At 45.8% G+C, this 18338-nt stretch overlaps 1 protein-coding gene and 1 non-coding gene across 2 annotated transcripts; both read right to left on the bottom strand.

The window, feature by feature from the left end:
- Nucleotides 1–398: 398 nt before the first annotated feature.
- Tmed2 (transmembrane p24 trafficking protein 2) lies at nt 399–11221 on the bottom strand. Its single transcript, XM_055606199.1, has 4 exons — nt 10948–11221; nt 8855–9047; nt 4846–4953; nt 399–1829 (listed from the first exon to the last, which is right to left on the bottom strand). The coding sequence occupies exons 1-4, from the start codon at nt 11125–11127 to the stop codon at nt 1705–1707; spliced, it is 606 nt and encodes a 201-aa protein (XP_055462174.1). The 5' UTR covers nt 11128–11221; the 3' UTR covers nt 399–1704.
- Nucleotides 11222–15452: 4231 nt separating this feature from the next.
- LOC129676166 (U6 spliceosomal RNA) lies at nt 15453–15556 on the bottom strand. The gene has a single exon (XR_008720030.1). It is a non-coding gene; the product is annotated as a U6 spliceosomal RNA (small nuclear RNA).
- Nucleotides 15557–18338: the final 2782 nt, after the last annotated feature.

Genomic DNA, 18338 nt, shown 5'->3' with positions numbered 1-18338 from the left:
CAAACTCGGAGATCAATCTGCCTCAGCCTCCTAAGTACTGAGATTAAAGGTCTGCACCGCCATACCTGGCTTAAAATGCTAATCTCGTTCACTACCCTTGTTTACAAAAATAAAAAAGACATAAGATAGCTGTTCATAAATATGGGCATATCTCATCTGAAGAAACAAAAAATCTACTTAAATTTTAAATTGAGCCAGGAGTGGTGGCCCACTCCTATAATCCCAGCATCCCATGAGGCAGAGGCAGGAGGATCTCTGAGCTCAAGGCCAGCCTGGTCTACAAATCAAATCTAAATTTATAGTCATGGCTATAAAATAGAAACCCTGCTTTGGGGGGGAGAGGAATAAAAAAAAAAAATTAAATCAACCAGCATTAATATAAACCACAGACTACTTACTGTTTTTAAAAAGAATTGTTTATTTACTGAACCTGGGGCATATTAGATACACAACCAATTTTAAATTTACATCTTTTAATTCAATTCTGAGTGTTTTTACACACACACACAAAAAAAATATTGGCATGCAACAGCTGCCCTATGGTGAAAGTCACCTTCCCAACAAACTGTTGCAAAGATATCATCCAAGGTTGAAAAATTATTTTTCCTAAAAATGAAAACCTGTAACAAATTTAAATTAAATTTATAAAACTTGTTACTTGTAGTTTTCCCCTTGCAAGATCCAAAAAGAAAAAATAAAATATCCAGGTAACCAACAGACATCAGTCACCACATAATCCTGGATCGCCCACACCGAAAGCAGAGTGCATTTCATTACACCCATCATCAGAGTCTCTTCATTTTATATAAACAAAACTGACATGTGCCAAAAAAGAAAGATCCCAGAGGACAAACAAACCCTAGTGCTAACACTCAAGACTAGGGCCACTGACTAAAAAGACAACAGTGGCTGCCTGTCACTGCAAGCAATCCAAGGGGCTTAAGCCTTTGGCCTGAGAAGTGCAGGCTTCCACATGAGTAATTTTGCTCTTCCTAAGTGCCAACAATGGACAGACTATGCAGGACAGAGGGACAACAGTCTGTTCCAACAGCCGGGAAACTGGCTTCAATAGACCTCTAAGTTATCAGCTGCTTGTGTCAATTTGAATAGAGGTGATTCAGTTCTCAGTTTCAATATAAAACTTTAGGGGGAAGTGTTGGGATGCATCTTTAGTTTAAAGCAAACTCAAGAGAAAGTATGAGTGCCCATCCTCATAATGCACCCCATCAGGTCACTGTGCCCTGAGACAGGGCCAGAAGGGTCAAGATTCAGATCGCTGTTGCTGTAATGACTCAACAAAATGAACCTGTGATGATGAACCACATCTGAGGGACTCTGAGGATGCAGTCAGGTAACAAAGCATTGTCAGGCTGAGCTACCTCCTAGACAGAGTACATTTTATTATGAAAACCGAAGGTAAAAGCATAACAAAGCCCATAGTCTGAAGACAGCATTAACAGCCTCTGAACTCTTAGAAGGACCTGTATAATGGGGCAACATTCAATTAAGAATTATAGGCCAATCAAATGTCAAATTTTCACTCTAACTTTCCTAAACAGGGTTTCCCCAACACCTACTAATCACAAAGAAACAGAAGTCATGAACATTCAGAAAATAAAAATGTATAAACTAATGACATTATTATGACCAATGAGTTTGGTAAACAAGTAAATTGTGAATTTGGGATCAACAGGAAAAGGCCTTTTAAACAACCCTCCGGACTTCAAAGAATCTCTTCAGGTAGTAGATCTGTCCCAATGTCATGGCAACTAGAACAAGAGCTTCGAAGAAGGACCAAAGGACCACTCTGCTGTTTGTGTTGTCGTTGACTGTGGAGGCAAACAAACAAACTTTAACATCAACCCCTCCCACAACGCAGCACAGGGGTATCATCTCTATGCAACATGCCACTACCAAGCTCAATAAATACTCACCCACCCTGACCCAGAAAGCCACAGCTTTAAAAACGACCTTGAAAACCAGGCATGCTGACACACCCTGTAATCGCTACACTCAGGAAGCTACAGTAGAGGAGCTCTAGCCTCCAGGCCAGACTGTTGGTAGTGGTGCACCCCTTTAATTCCAGCATTCAGGAGGCAGAGGCAGGGGGACCTCTGGGAGTTCTAGGCCAGCCTGGTCTATAAAAAGTCCAGGACAGCCAGGGTTACACAGAAAAACCCTGTGTCAAAAAGAAACAAAACAAAGAGCACATAATGAGACCCTTGCCAAGCTCATACTTTTAGGGCTAAAGCTCAGTCAAGCTTCTCTCACCACACACTTTCTAAAACTCAAGGGATTTGAGGCTAGAAAGACTGCTCAGCAGTTAGAGCATACACTGCTCTTACAGAGGACTCAAGTCTGATTCCTGGCAAGAAAAATGGCTCACAACCGCCTGTACCTCCAGCTGTATAGGATCTGACACCCTGCTCTGGCCTCTGAGGGCAATACACTCACATGCACATACCCACACTCATACCCACATGGCAGAAGGGAGAACCAACTCAAAGTTAACCTCCATTGTCATGCCACAGCCTGAGCAAGCCCACACACAAACATACATACACAACACATACAATAAATATATATATAAAAATTTTTTTGTAAACTATTGATTCAACACTGAGCACCTGTTGTCCTTGGCACTGGTTCTCAACTGTTGAGTCTCTCAGCTATGTGGACCAACCCTGGCAGTTACTAGTAAAGAGGACTATTTTTGCACGGCCCCACCTGCAGGCTAGTGTACAGTTTAAGGGGGATCTGTCACTAAGCTGTATGTTGCTCTGCTCTCTCTGTCCATCATATGGTCAGCTGCATTACCTTAGTGCATACTGGGTGGCTTCTGACTACTCTGGAAATGGCCAAATATTGCAAATTGTTACAATGAGTAATTTATTATTTGGCTTAATAAGTTGACAGCCATTTTTAGTGTATACCATTTCTTTAAAAAACTAGATTTGTTGGGGGCTAGAGAGATGGCTCAGAGGTTAAGAGCACTGGCTGTACATCCAAAGGGCCTGAGTTCAATTCCCAAAAACCACATGGTGGCTCTCAACCATCTATAATGAGATCTAGTACCCTCTTCTGACCTGCAGACACACATGCAGGCAGAATACTCTATAAATAATAAATATTTAACAAAAACAAAAAAGCAAGATTTGAAATAATTACTGGGCCATCAATCTCTCAAAGAGTGAAAGACTATTAACATTATTCTAAAATAATAGCTAAGTTAATCAAAGAACTTCATGACGTGAAGCTCACTTCTGCAGACCATCAACACCTACATGGGCCAGTCAGAACCACCTTTAAGCTGGCACCAAGAGAACTGATACCTTCTTCTGTCCTCCAAGGAGAATGGGCACACAGGAGGCATACAATCAACCACACAGACATACACATAAATAAATCTTTGTTTTAAATCAGGGTGCTAGCCTGGTGGTAGAGCAGTGCTCTGGAGGCAGAGGCAGGTGGATATCTGAGTTTGAGGCCAGTACGGTCTAAAGAGTTCCAGGATAGCCAGGATTACACAGAGAGAACCTGCCTCAAAAAGAAATAAGTAGAGATAGATAGACAGACAGACAGACAGAGTTGATCTGTGTGTATGTGATCACTGTTGGTGGTTAAGCATCTTACCCACTGAGCAACTGAAAGCCTCCTTGTCAGAAGGCCAAACCCCTGACCATCACTGAATGCTAATATAAAACTTAAAAGTAATTTAACTTGCATCAAACAGCATTTTCTGGTTTAAAAAAAACATTAGCTTATTCTTTTTTTTCGGGGGGTGGGTGGGTGAGTGGTAGTGGGTTTGGGACAGGCTTCCTCTGTGTTGCCTTGGCTGTCCCAGACTTGCTCTGTAGACTAGGCTGGCCTCGAACTCAGAGATCTCCCTGCCTCTGCCTCCCTGAGTGCTGAGATTACAGTGTGCACCACTACGCCCAGCTTATTCTTTAGTTGATCATAAAAAAATATTTTTGAACATTGATTTAATGTGAATGTATCCACGTATGTAGTGGTCAGAGAACAAACTGCAGGAATACAGTCTCACAAAAGGAACCCTTCCCCCCCAAAATTGCAGGAATCCATTCTCTTCTTCCACCATGTTGGTTCCTATTCAAGTCATCATACATGGTGGCAAGGAACTCACTCACTGAGCTTTCTTGGCAGCCCTCATCACAAACTTAAAAAGAAAAAACAAAACAAAACAAAGAACTCTTGGGCTGGAAAAAGAGTCAACAGTTAACAACATTTGCTGCAAAGGATTGGGTTCGGCTCCCAGCACCCACATGACTGCTCACAACCAAGGTAACTGCAGTTCCAGGGGACCCAATACTCTCTTCTGGGCTCTGTAGGTACTGAACACACACAGTGCACTGACATACATACAGGCAAAACAATCATACTCAGACAATAAAAAAATAAATAAATCTAAAAAACCGGCCCAGAAACTCTTAAAGATTTATGCTTGCAAGCAAGGTAGTGCACATCTTAACTCTAAACCCCAAGAAGCAGAGGCAGGTGGCTCTCTTCAGTTTGAGGCCAACTTAGTCTTATAGAATGAGTTCCAGAACAACCAGGGCTACAGAGACCTTATCTCAAAAGATAAAAAACAAAACAATACAAACAAACAAACAACAAAGCAAAAAACAGGCAAACAAGCAAAAACACCACACACAAACACTGATGGTATAGAATAATGTTTCATAATGAATCTCCATAAACACGTCTCACAGACCACCCTTCAGGAGAACTCTGAAGTCAAAGTCTTGCTATGGTATATTTGCAAAATTACACACAAGGGGCTCCCGTCACCAGGAGACCCTGTCACAAGCTGTGCTGGTAACTTACTGGCTCTGTGTATTCTCTCCCGGACTTCCATGTACTCCTGTTCATGCTTCACAGCTGTCATTGCCACTGCCAGCTCATTAATCATTTCTTCTAGCTTGTTCTGATGAGCTACGAAGATTCAGAGATAGATCGGCACACATTCAGTCATCTCATTTTGATAAATAATTGTTAAAATATTCTTCAGAGAAGACACACAAAAGCAGCAAATTTTACAAAGAGCTCAGCAACAATTTGAACCACTGATGATATTTCATTCCTTAAGAGTTGTTCCTGCTGGTTCTGTTCATTTTGAGACAATGTCTCATATGTTCCAGCCTGGCTACAAGCTCAGATAGCCCAGGCCAGACTTCAACTCCTGACCCTCCACCCACAAGTGACCATCACAGGCATGTACTTCAACACCTGGCTTTCTAAGCTCTTTTTTTTTGGAGGCAGGATCTCACTATGCTGTCCTGGCTGGCCTTGAAGTCACAAAGATCTGCCTGCCTCTACCTCTCCCTCCTGAGTGCTAAGGTTAGCTTCTCAGAGCATCTTCAAAAGTCTATTCCCAAATAACTAAGTAACTCAATGACTACTGATAGAGAAAAAAAAAAAAAAAAAAGCAGCACAGAGCAGATATGCAATAAACTAAATACAGGGCACACTGGAAATGTGGTTCATTAGCAGAGCTTGCCCAGCTCAAAGGAAGCCCTGGTTTCTCTTCTTCCACCACGTGGATCCCACAGAAACTGGGGATGGTGGCACATACCTAGGAGCAAGGGAGGCAGATGGACCTGAATTTCTTTTTGTTGAGACAGGGTTTCACTATTATCTCTTTCACTATTTTCCTACAACTCACTCACTACGTAGAGCTGCCTGCCTCAGCTGGACTAAAGGTATGACACCATGACCAGCTAGGAGGACCAGAATGTCAAGGTCATCCTCTTCTATACAGTCTGCACTTTCCGGAGACTCTGCCTCAAAAGCAAACAAATGAACAAAACAACCAATATACAAATAAGTTTTAAACTAAAATGGAAATCTACTTTAAGAATCATGTAACTCCAATGTTAATTTAGCATAAAAACAGGCTTTTAAATATAGAAAGCCAGGCACAAAACTTAAGAACACTCAGGAAAAAAACACGCAGCCACTCACTGCTCCAAGTGTGTTAACCACAAAGCGCAGCAGCATGCGTAAATAGACAAGACAGAGTGGCCTCATTTATTTCAGTGGCAAGGGTTTTGGAATGGATTTGGAAGTCAGAGGAAACTTTCAGGAGTTCCTAAATCAGGGATCAGACTCAGGTCCTCAGCAAGTGTCCTGACCGACAGAAACATTCTTACCCACTCAGGTGTCCTCTCCCCAAGCTGTTCTGCTAGCACTTGTTTTCTTTCTTCTTCCTTTTTTTTTTATTTTTTTTTTTATTTTTTTTATTTTTTTTTTATTTTTAGTTTTGGGTTTTTCAAGACAGGGTTTTTCTGGAACTGATCTGTAGACCACACCAGCTGTGGTGGCACTTTTAATCCCAGCACACAGGAGGCCAAGGCGAGGAGACTCATTTAGCAGTGAGCTCTAGGCCAGCCAGAGCTGTACAGTGAAACCCTGCAGTGGGGAGGAAGCGGATGGGGACGGCCCTGCTCTGAAGAATTATGCTCCTAGGCAGTACCACATTAACTAAAAAGCAGGCAGGAAACACAAGGAGGAATCCCAAATGGCAGCTGCCTCACCCCTGCCCAGGATCCAGCCTCAGATGAGATTCCAATTCCTCTACATGATCCTCAGTTCTCAAGCAGCAAGCCTCTATGCTGAACAAGAGGAATCAGCCCTCAGCATCCTCACTCTGAAAGCCCATGCACTATGTCAAATATTTTGAGGATTTCTTAAGAGCAGCACTTCAATAATAGAATACGACATTGCCAAACATCTCAAAAGGCAAAAACTGACCCACTTGGAAACTGTCACTTTAGCGCAGGTGCAACCTAACCCTGCCACCACCAAGCAAAATCGAGAACCTGAGAAGGCTAAAGAGCTAAGCAGAAGCTCATCAGCTGTGATTTTTCTAGCTACTGTAAAAAGGACCAATTTCCTGAGAACAAATACCAATTCCTTAAAAACTCTGAATTCTTTCTAAGAATTAGGTAAGCTCAGCATTATAAATGGCCCTGAAAAATAAAAACAGTAATCAAATACAAATCTTAGGTTTACAGACTTCAAAACCACATCAAACCACCCCTTCATTGTATGGCTACTTAAAAGCGCCCAATATTGAAATATGTATGCCATAAGCAAATACTGTGGAATGTGGCAAACAGCTACCAGCTTCTACGAATTCTACCATGTGCTGTGGCAAAGGAATTAAAAAACAAACAAAAAACAGGACTGCTGGCTGCTGGCAAGCAATAAAGTAGTTTCTCCAGAACCAGCTGGAGGGCAACCCTGCTGGTACAGCTACTTGGGAGACCTAAGGCAAAGAGATCCCAATGCAAGCCCAGTGTGGGCAACTTTGTGAGGGCCTATCTCAAAATTTAAAAAAATACACATTAAAATCAGAAGGATGCAGCTCAGTGTTATGTGTGCTTGCCTACCAAGCACAAAGTCCTATGTTCCAACCCCAATACCACCGAAGAAAAAAAATTACTATTACTGCAGAAAATAGTGTGAATATTCAGCCAGAGCAAACTTCTCATCAGGAGTTCTGCCAAACTTCTGCACAGTATTGTAAACCTAACTAAACTTCACATTAAAGATCAGCAAACACAGCCACGGTGGCTCATGCCTGTAATACCAGCACTCAAGGAGGGAGAGGCAGGTGGATCTCTGTGAATTCAAGGCCAGCCTCGTCTACAAAGTGAGTCCAGGACAGTCAAAGTTCCACAGAGAAACCCTGTCTTAAAAAAAAAAAAAAAAAAACTAAAAGAAAAAGAAACATTAGCAGTGAGGAGGCCTAGAAAACCCTTTCTCTAAAGGGTGTCTAGCAACACTTTTTCTTGTGCAGTTAGTTGGGCATTCATTTTAAGCAAAGTCACACAAAAATGTCATAGTATTCCAATATCGATCAAGTTAAAATCTAACCTGGTAACCAAGTCTTCAAATTTGCCAAAAATAATCTAAATACTTGGAGGGGGCTTTAAGAAGGGAAAAAAACATTAACATGCCAGCAAACTGAGGTTAAAGAAAAAGAATCAGAAATTAGATCAGGAAACAAAAGGATGCTAAACCAAAAAGTAGGATGCTCTCAAACAAAAACAAAACAAACCACATACCATCCCAGGAGTCTCCACCACCTAGAGAAAGGTGTAAGTGCAAACAAAAGAACGAGTTTAGCTAAGCTAGAACGTCTACAGTCAGAAACAGAGGTATACATGAAGCCCAGGATTAGCAAGTTAACAGAACTCAGATGCACGGAGCCTATGGGTTTGCAGGAACAAAATAGTGACTCCATGGCTGCCAGAAGGGACAATCAATCACTAAAAACAGTAACTTCTAGACACTGGCTAATTACAGGTTACAGCCACTTCAACAGGAATTTTGCTTTTAAAGACAGTAAATAAGGGGCTGGAAAGATGGCTCAGAGATGAACACTGTTGTTCTTCCAAAGGTTCTGAGTTCAATTCCCAGCAACCATATAGTGGCTCATTACATCTATAGTGAGATCTGGTGCCCTCCTCTGACCTGCTGGCTTACATGCAGGTAGAATACTGTACAAATTGAAAAAAAAAAATTATTCTTAAAAAAAAAAAAAAAGACAGTGAATGAATCTAGAAAGAGAATTTTATTTCTTTATTTACTTTTTTTTTTGAGACAGGATTTCTCTGTGTAGCCTTGGCTGTCCTGGACTCACTCTGTAGACCAGGCTGGCCTCAGACTCACAGAGATCTGCATGCCTCTGCCTCCCAGAGTGCCGGGATTACAGGTCTATGCCTGTGTGCCCAGCAGAAAGAGAGATTTACAAGAATCACACCAACTGCAACCAGATGGGTGAGTGAAATGAGCTGAAATGAGCTCTTTGTCAAAAGTGACATCTCACCTTCTGTCTCCATATCTTGTCCTTTGGGAGCCTCCCCAATGTCAATGGTGAACATTACTATCTTTGGAGTCATGGTGGACATCCTATTACTGAAGCAGAACTTGTATGTCCCATCCATGTGGGCTGCGAATGTGTACTTGCCGCTGGACTCTCTGTCTCCTTTATAGATTCCTTTATTATCTGGTCCTGTGATCTGGAGGCAGGAGAGAAACAGAAGAGTCACTAAATACTCAGGATCCTAAGTAGCATCCTTCAGCAGGAAAAAAACCCACTAGACTAAAACTTGGTCAGATCCGCTGCAGGGAGCCACAGAACAGTTTGCATACTTCTCCCACTTAATCAAACAAGAGTAGACTCAATGGTTCCCTCAAGCACCTCAGCCCAACTACCTTTACGTATTATCTGCTCAAGGCAAATAGATGTAAGCTTCTCAGAAACAGAAACCACACAGCTCTATGCATGGTCTCCAATATCCTAACATCTTCAACAAAAACAACCCAGGAAGCAGCTTTCCAAAATGAGTACTTGTACTTATTCTGATAGGGTCTCATTACTGGGCCATCTGCTGTCTCAAGTGCTGGGATTAGGTGTGCCCCGAGCCAGTGATGCCCCTGCAGAACACCAGAGCCTCTCAGGCCCCACCCCAATAGCCACTGGGCTCCCTCCTGCCAGAGGCCACCTCGGACATATCCGCTAACCACTGCACTGATCATGAAGCCACTGGCCACTGCCATGTGTGCTGTACATGTGCCATGCCGTGTCCTTCTTTATGAACACGCTGGAGGAAGTCACCGGCTGTTTCTCCTTCCCAAGGTTGGTTTTGGATTTGTGCTGTTAATATTTACTATATAAATATAATTTATCAATTGTGCCAAAAAAATGAATAATTCTATAAAGCACGTTTGGAGGTTTCTATGATCACTGTGAAACAAAAAGATGTAATTTATGTGACACACCTGTTAAGGCTTAGGGAACAGAACAGGTTGGAAATTAGGAGACCCAAATTCCCAAGCAGGGACAATGCAAATCATCAGCCAGACACAGTCAAACCTTCCCTTTGAAGACCATATGTGTACATGCATGTAGGTGCCAAAGAGGGTATCCGATGTCCTGGGGCCGGAATCACAGCTTGCGTTGAACCTACACAGAACTCCAGACCTAGGAAAGCACAGCTAAGTACTCCTAACTGCCGAGCCATGTTCCTAGCCCAAGCCTGCTTCTTTTGGAGCCAGACACCTGGAAAACTGGAGAAACTGGAAAAGCTCACCTTTATCTAGGGTTTTGGCTAATCCAAGCAGCCTCCAAACTTTGGGGTCTCACTTGAACTCCAGTTTCGGTCAGCTAGTTACACCCAGTCGGAAATACCAGCAAGCAAATTAAAACTATTGTATTTGTTTTTTGTTTTTTGGTTTTTTTTTTTTTAATGCAGCATATTGTCGGGACACGATGGTACAGGCCCTTCATCCTATCCTTTCGAAGGCAGGGGCAGGTGAGCTCAATGCCATGAGCTACGTAATGCAACCCTGTCTCAAAAACTCCGGCAAATCATTTTTATTCTCCAAATAAGTAACTGTTTCCTAAACCCTTGGCTGAAATCCTTGCTAAGATGACTGACCTCAGAGCATCTTTCGCGGGACACATTTGGCCGCTCGCATAAGGAAGCGGGTAGGAAGTTAACCCGGTTTCTGTATGGCCAGAACCGGCACTTCTGCCTTAGCGCTACTCCGCAGCTTCCGATCTACTTTCTCAAAGTTTGTTTCCGCACCGCGCCGCGCCGCGCGCGAGCCCTTGAGGACCGCGGAGAACGACAGCGAGCCGCTCCCGCCCGAGCAGACACGCGGCCGCCGCGGGACAAAGCGAAGGCAGAGGCCGAGTCCGCGCCCAGGTTCCGAGCGGAGCCCGAAGCCGCTCGGAAAGACGAGCGCTTTCCGAGGCGCGCGGGCAGGGCCCGTCGGGGGGCTGCGCGACGGGCGGCGGCCAGGCCCCTCCCCGGCCCGCGCCCTTGTGTGCGCAGGCCCCGCGCACTCCCCGGTACTCCCCAACCCCCGAGGAGCCACGCGACGCCGCCCCGACGGCGGGCAGCGTGCCCGCACCTCCACGTCGATGTCCAGGAAGCCGCCCTCCGCCACCTCGAAGATGAGGCCCATCTTGGTGCCCGAGGTGACCCGCTCGAAGAAGCACTCCTCGGCGTGCGCGTCGATGCTGACGAAGTAGCCCGAGGCCGTGGCCAGCAGCGCGGCCAGCAGCACCAGCAGCTCTGCAAACGTCACCATGGTGCGGCGCGGGCCGAAGCCGGGACCCGGACTGCGGCCTCCAGAGCTGCCGCCACCGCTGCCCCCTCAGCCGCCGCCGCCTCAGCTCCGCCCCTTCCGGCTGCGCCTCCCGAGGGGGCTGATGCGGGCGCCGCTGGTTGGCGGGCGTCGGCAGCTGCCACGTAACGGACTCACGGCGGCCGAGGAGGGTCAAGGCGGAGCCTGAGCACGGACGGCGGCCCTAGAGAGCCAAAAACTCTTCGGCCCCAAACTTTTCGACGTTCGAACTAAGGATCGCGTGGACTTGGGCTGCGCGCACGGAAGCGCTGTTTGCTTTTGCAGAGGACCCGAGGAGTTGGAGTGCAGCGTTCACCTGTTGGTCCTGAACCATCTTACGCCCGTTCCAGGGAACCAAACGCCCTCTTCTGGCATCCTCAAGCAGGGCACACACCCGGTGTACAGACCCAAACACTTAAAAGAAAGTGATCTTCTATATAGGGGATTCAGTTTTAGGATTATCCAGGGAGATAGCAAGAGATTCGGAGTCAGCCTCAAAACTGGAGGCTCTGGAAAGTGGGTGCTAAAGATGAGAACTTCAATTTTTGTGTTGTTTCTTTTGTTTGATCCCCATCACCCTGTTTATCTAAGTTGGGGGCCACTCAACATTTTTAACCCCACACCATCCCTCTGAGATCCTCTGAGGATGCCCAAAGTGCCTTGTCCTCTGGCCTCAGCGGGACACTGCACTCATGCGCACATACTCATCCCCACCCGCATACACATAGTTAAAAGAATAAAAATAAATCTTCTTTCAAGGATCTATACATGCGAAGCAGTGAGTTTGAGGCAGCCTGGGCTACAGAGCAAGTTCCAGGACAGCCAGGGCTACGCAGAGAAACCCTGTCTCAAAAAACAACAAAAGAAAGATCTGTGCACTTGATATTGCAAATTTTCCCCTTGCTCGGATTCCTTAAAAATTTTAATCCTCCCATTATTGTCACAGAATTGCTGCCAGCCCTAACCCCCACGTGGGTTTATCACATTGCCTGCTGACAGTCTTCTTATCCCTCAAAACTCAGTTCAAATGTCACCTCCTCGTTGCTGGACATTGTTCGGCCACCATCCCCTCTGTGTTTGAAGTGCACGTTTGTTCTTACGGAGAAAAGTTCAGCCACTAGCTAGTCTTGAGAATGCCCAGCCTTGTGTATGCTGCCATCTCATGACCATCTAAGGCCTCATCACAAGTTTCCCTCATCACAAATTTGGTGATTTCATTTGGGGAGTAGGAGTCTGGCTTGCAGTTCCATTTTGCACATGGCTCTTATGACTGTGACTAGCCCCAATTTCCTGGTCTGTAAAACAGGACAGCACAGCAAGCCTGCCTTGAACATCTCAGGGACTTTTTTTTTGGGGGGGGGGGGGGGGAGAGAAGAGTCAGCAGGGGGCAGCAGTTTTCCACTTAAGGTGACAAGAGAGCTTTAGAGCTGCAGTGACAGTTCTCACAGCAATGAAGTCTCCCAGCTTTGGTCAATGCTCCCACCCTCCAGGCCCTTCTTTCCCCAGGTCAGCTCATTAGGAAAATCACCCAACAATGAATTTGTTTTTATGTAGAAAAGCAACATCAATTTTTAATTTGGAAGAGATTAAATACTATTATCTCCAACCATCCAGCGTTTCAAATGCGAAAATTTAACATCTTGGGAAAACACAATAAACTGTAGATTGTGAGACGTACTGTATAAGCCAGAGCTCCAAATTCAAACATCTTCAAATATCAAACAACTTGATTTAGGTGACAGCGGGTGGTGGTAGCTCACATCTTTAATGCCAGCACTCAGGAGGCAGAGACAGGCAGATCTCTGTGAGTTCAAGGCCAGCCTGGTCTACAGAGTGAGTCCAGGACAGCCATGCTTACACAGAAAAGCCCTGTCTCGAAAAACCAATTAAGGAAGGAAGGAAAGAAAAAGGAACAAGAGATGAGATGAAAGAGGTTGAAGAAGGAAGGTGAGTCCAGACTTTTCTGGACCACCTGAAGAGCAACAGGAAGCCTAGGAAAGATTTGTCAGACACCATGGCGTTCACACTGGCTGAAATTTCTGCTTTTCTAGCTGGAGGAAAGAGAGGAGGAGGATAATCAAGTAGAAGTGGGAGGGAGGAGCAAAAGGAAAAGGGGAGGCAGGTAGCAGAAGACAAGAGTGGGCGTGGAGCTAGAGAAGAGGGAGGCGCAGGAAGGAGGGGGAGGAGGCGAGAGCAGGAGGGGGAGGAGCTGCAGCAGTGGACCGTGGGGCTGCGAAGAGGGCGGTTTGAATGCGCTGCAGATTATTTAAATGCCAGCCTATTCCCGGTGTACGCTGCCACCGCCGCCGCTGGCTGCGCGCTGTGCATGATGTGCGGGCGGCACGGGCCACAGCCTACCTGCCAGCTTCAAGCTCTCAGGCGGCCCGGGTTTCCAGGAAGCAGTGACTTCTCCCCCCGCGGAATCGCTGCTCCCCTTTGCCTCACTGTGGAGTGTCCCCCGGCTGTAGCTCTTCCCCATAGCGCCATACCTGGGGGGAGGGGACGCCACAGCAGCCCGGAGTCTTCTCCCCCGAAACACCCTCTAGGGAGTTTTCCTCTAGGTTTCTTCTTTTCCTCCACAGTCCGTGCTGGCATTCTTTCAAGCCCCAGTCTGTATTTAAAAAGACAAAAATCAAATTAAAAAGCCTTTTCGGGGAGGGCTTTGTAATTTATCTGCTTATTCATTTGGCCGAAAGGGAGATGTGCTCCAGGTATGAGACAGAGTAAAATGCTTGGAAGTCCGTTCTCTCCTTCTACCACCTAAGTCCTGGGCATAGAGCCCCAGGCTTGGCACCAATCACCTCTCCCCTTGAGACACCTGACAGCTCAAGGGAGGGGCTTTTGGAATCAGGGTCTTGCTATGAATCCCTGGCTAGCCTGGAACTCACTGTGTAGACCAGACTGCCCTCAAACACATAGAGATCCACCTGCCTCTGCCCACTGAGTGCTGGGGTTAGAGACCTGCACACCTCCTGGTGCGTGCGTGTGTGTGTGTGTGTGTGTGTGTGTGTGTGTGTGCGCACACACACACACCTGTGTTGTAGTCAGAGCACCGCTTCAGGAGTGGGTTCTCTCCTTTTGCCATGTGTGTCCTGGAGATGAAACGCAGGTTGTCAACAGGTCCCTTTACTGAGTCGTTCCTAAAGCCCCAGCTTTGATCTCTTGACCCTGCTGTCATTATCTCCCAAGTGTTAGGATTTACAGGCACAAGCCACCAAGACTGGCCAGATAGTTGTCCTGTGATGCTTTATTTTTAATACAGTTTTAAAGCTCACTTTATTTTTATTTACAGGTATGGTGTCTGCAGGTGGTTTGGGGGACCAGAAGAAGGGGCGGGGTCCCCTGCATGTAGGACAGTTACCTGTGAGCCCCCTAACATGGCTGCTGAGAAACTTGGGTTCTCTGCAAGAGAAGTATACACACTTAACAGCTGAGCCTTCTCTCCAGCCCCTATTTTTATTGCTCTGATGTTGCTGAGGCTGGCCTTGAACTTGACATGGGACCCAGGAGATACTGGAACTCTGGCCCTGTCTGCATAGGTTCCAACTATGTGTCTGCACACCAGGATATTGGATACTGTAAATGTGTGACTTTCTATGTCTTACTTGCTCTAAATAATGACAGAGACTTATATTTAAAAAATAGCTTTAGGCCTTAAGCTAGACTGTTGTTCCCAACTAGCCAACCCATTTATCTTTTTCTTTTCTTTTAAGATTTAATTATTATGTATACAATGTTCTGTCTGCATGTACACCTGCAGGCCAGAAGAGGGCACCAGATCCCATTATAGATGGTTGTGAGCCACCATGTGGTTGCTGGGAATTGAACTCAGGACCTCTGGAAGAGAATCCAGTGCTCTTAACTGCTGAGCCATCTCTCCAGACCCCTAACCCATTTGTCTTAATTTATGCTTTTTTAAAAATTTATGCTTAATCTATGTTCTGTCATGCGGTTCTCTACCTCTCCTCAGTTTCATTCATCCATGTCCAGGTAGCAACTCCTGCTCTCTGGTCCCCACCTGAGACCCTCTACCTGGGCTCCAGAAGTCCCGCCCTAACTCTTCAACCCAACTACTGTCTCTTCAGCTCTTTATTTGACCAATTAGAAGGTGATGGAGAATAATATTTGCAACATACCAGGACAGGAGATGCTTCATGATAATTGCAATGCCAAGTTTGGGACTGCAAGCAGTTCTCTGGGTACAGAAATAAGCATTTGAACACACAGTACACAAAACAACCTCCAACAGGATATTCTCCCCGTGTTTCAGCAATTTATTATTATTATTTTTAAATATGGAACACTTCACAAATTTGCATGTCATCCTTCCACAGGGGCCATGATAATCTTTGTACCGTTCCAATTTTAGTATATGTGCAGCCAAAGCAAGCACCCAACAACTTATTTTTATTTGTGTTTGTGTGTATGGTGTGTATCCCATGAAGGCTGGAGGCCATGAGAGTAGAATAGAACCCCTACCCTCTCACCCATACCCAGGAGGTGGGGTTTGAGAGTAGCTGCTGAGCTGCCCAAGTAATTGCACAGAGACCTTTTATTGATATGCAAGCTTGGCCTTAGCTTAGACCTGTCCCCAGCTAACGTGTAAAACTTCAGTGAACCTAGTTATTCTAATCTACATCTGCCAAGTCGTTCTCTTACCTCTCTTATGTCCCCTGTTTCTCCTCCCTGTCTGGCTGGTGAAATCTCCAAGCCTTATTCTCCACCACCACCCCCACCTAGTCTCCATCACCTCCACCCCCACCCCCATCACCTCCACCCCCACCCCCTATCACCTCCACCACCTCCATCACTTCCACCCCACCCCCACCTCCTCCACCTCCACCCCCTCCAACCCCAGTTCCTATCTCTGCCTGGAAGCCCCGCCTACACTCGCCTGCCTTGCTCTAGGCCCTTCAGTTTATTAAACCAATCAGAAGCTGTTGGAGCAAAGTGTTTACAAACACTGAGACAGGTGATAAAAATAACAATACTGGACAGTGGTGGTGCACGTTTTTAATCCCAGCACTCTGAAAGCAGAGGAAGGTGGATCTCTGCGAGTTCTAGGCCAGCATGGTCTACGGAGTAAGTTCTAGGACAGCCAGGGCTACACAGAGAAACCCTGTCTCAAAACAAACAAACAAACAACAAAAACCCTGAAGTCCGGCCTGTACTCAACTCAGAAATCAGCATTTGAATAACACAGAAGTTTCCTTTCCACATTGGACAAGGAGAATGTCCAAACACCACCCCCCTAGCCACTGTGCATATTTTATACAAGATTCGCCTCCATTTGGAATGGATGGGTCCTCCAAGGGGTTGCCCCTTTTCCTTTGCTTTCTTCCTATTTATTTATTTAACTACTTCTTAGTTTTTTAAAAGGCCTTTTTTTTTTTTTTTTTTTTTTTTTTCTGGTTTCTGGTTTTCGGAGACAGGGTTTCTCTACATACATCGCCCAGGATATCCTGGAACTCAAAGACTCTCCTGCTTTTGCTTTTCAAGTCATTCTGGAATCTCAGGCATTTGTAAAGACATCCTGACCACCTGGAATTACCTGCGCATGCCCTTGATCACCCTATAAGAGAACTGGAACCCTCCCCCCCTCTTCCTCTTCTGCTCCCTGATTCTCTCTCTTTTTCCTCTTGTGCTCCCTGACTCTTCTTCCTCTTCCTCTCTTCTCCTCTCTCTCTCTCTCCCTCTCTCTCTCTTCCTTTCTCTGTCTCTGCTCCCTTCTCCCCCCTTCCCCTAATAAACCTCCCACGTGGAACCGATCTCATGGCGTGATTTGTGAACCCGTGTGTAACCTTCACATTCGCACGTTTCCTAACAAGCAGAGCGGATCATGAGAACGCAGGTTTGACGCCAGGCAATATAACTCAGACCTCTCATCCCAGCATCCAGGAAGTGAAGGCAGGAAGATCACCAGGAGTCCAGAGCCAGCCTGGGCTACACACCAAAACCCTGGCGCAAAGAACAAACAAAACAGAACTGGAGAAATGGGTTAGTGCTTAGAAACACTTATTCTTGCAGAGGAATCAGGTTCCATTCCCAGCACCCACCTGGCAGCTCACAACCTATTACAACTCCAGTTCCGGGGTCTGATGGCCTCCTCTGGCCTCCTTAAGCACCCCCTGTGCCCACCTATGCACAAAAATAAATAAAAGGATTTTAAAGAAACGAACGGAAATGGGTTGCATTAAAAGAGATGACTGGGTGAAAATAAATAAATACAAAAACAAATGGACAGCAAGCCTTTCTGAGGACTTCACACACTTTAATCACTCCTCATCAAAAATCCTGAGGGACAGAAGTCTCCATGATTGAAACTGCTCCCATTTTAACAAACGAAAATAATCCAAATAAAGACGAGGTAACTTTCCTGGGGCCCCACTGCGGTCCCGAGACAGCAAGGTGACCTTGACTCCGTGTCAGTTCCTTTTTTAATTTTTTTAAACATTTATTTATTTTAAATTAAAAAAAAAAACAAATGAATTTATGACTATGAGTGTTTGGCCTGTGTTGTGTTTATGCCTGCGCATGCTGTGTGTGTGGTGTGCCAAAACAAATGAATTTTATGACTATGAATGTTTGGCCTGCGCACACTGTGTGCCGAGTGCCCGCTAAGGCGGGAAGATATGTTGAATCCCCTGAAAGAGGAGTTACAGATGGTTGTGAGCTGCCATGTGGTTGCTGGGAATTGAATCCCGGGTCCTCTGGAAGAGCAGCCAGTGCTCTTAACTAATGAAATACCTCTCCAGCCCCCTGCCTGCCTGTCCTCAGAATGCAGGGCCACACCCAGGTTTAAAATTAGCATTACTTGTTTTTGTTTGTTTGTTTGTTTCTGAGACACGGTTTCTTTGTGTAACAGCCCTGGCTGTCCTGGAACTCACTCTGTAGGCGAAGCTGGCCTCAGACTCAGAGATTTGCCTGCCCGTCTCCCGAGTGCTGGGACTAAAGATGTGCACCACCACCACCCAAAATTATTTGTGTATAGGCACACATGTGGGAACCCATATCTTAGCGTACTCAAGGTCAGAGGACGTTTTCCAGAGTCGGTTCTGTCCTTGTACTGGGGGGATAGAGACTTGGGGTGACTGCCTTTACCCTCTCAGCTTACAGAGTCACCAAGCACAACGGGGACACTCCCACTCCTGTCCAGCAGTCCTCCTGCCTCCACA

This window comes from Psammomys obesus, unplaced genomic scaffold (assembly GCF_907164565.1).
Source record: "Psammomys obesus unplaced genomic scaffold, mPsaObe1.curated_primary_1811, whole genome shotgun sequence".
NCBI classification, from domain to species: Eukaryota; Metazoa; Chordata; class Mammalia; order Rodentia; family Muridae; genus Psammomys; species Psammomys obesus.
Note: the sequence above shows the minus strand (reverse complement) of the source record. Positions and strands in the feature narration are given on the sequence as shown.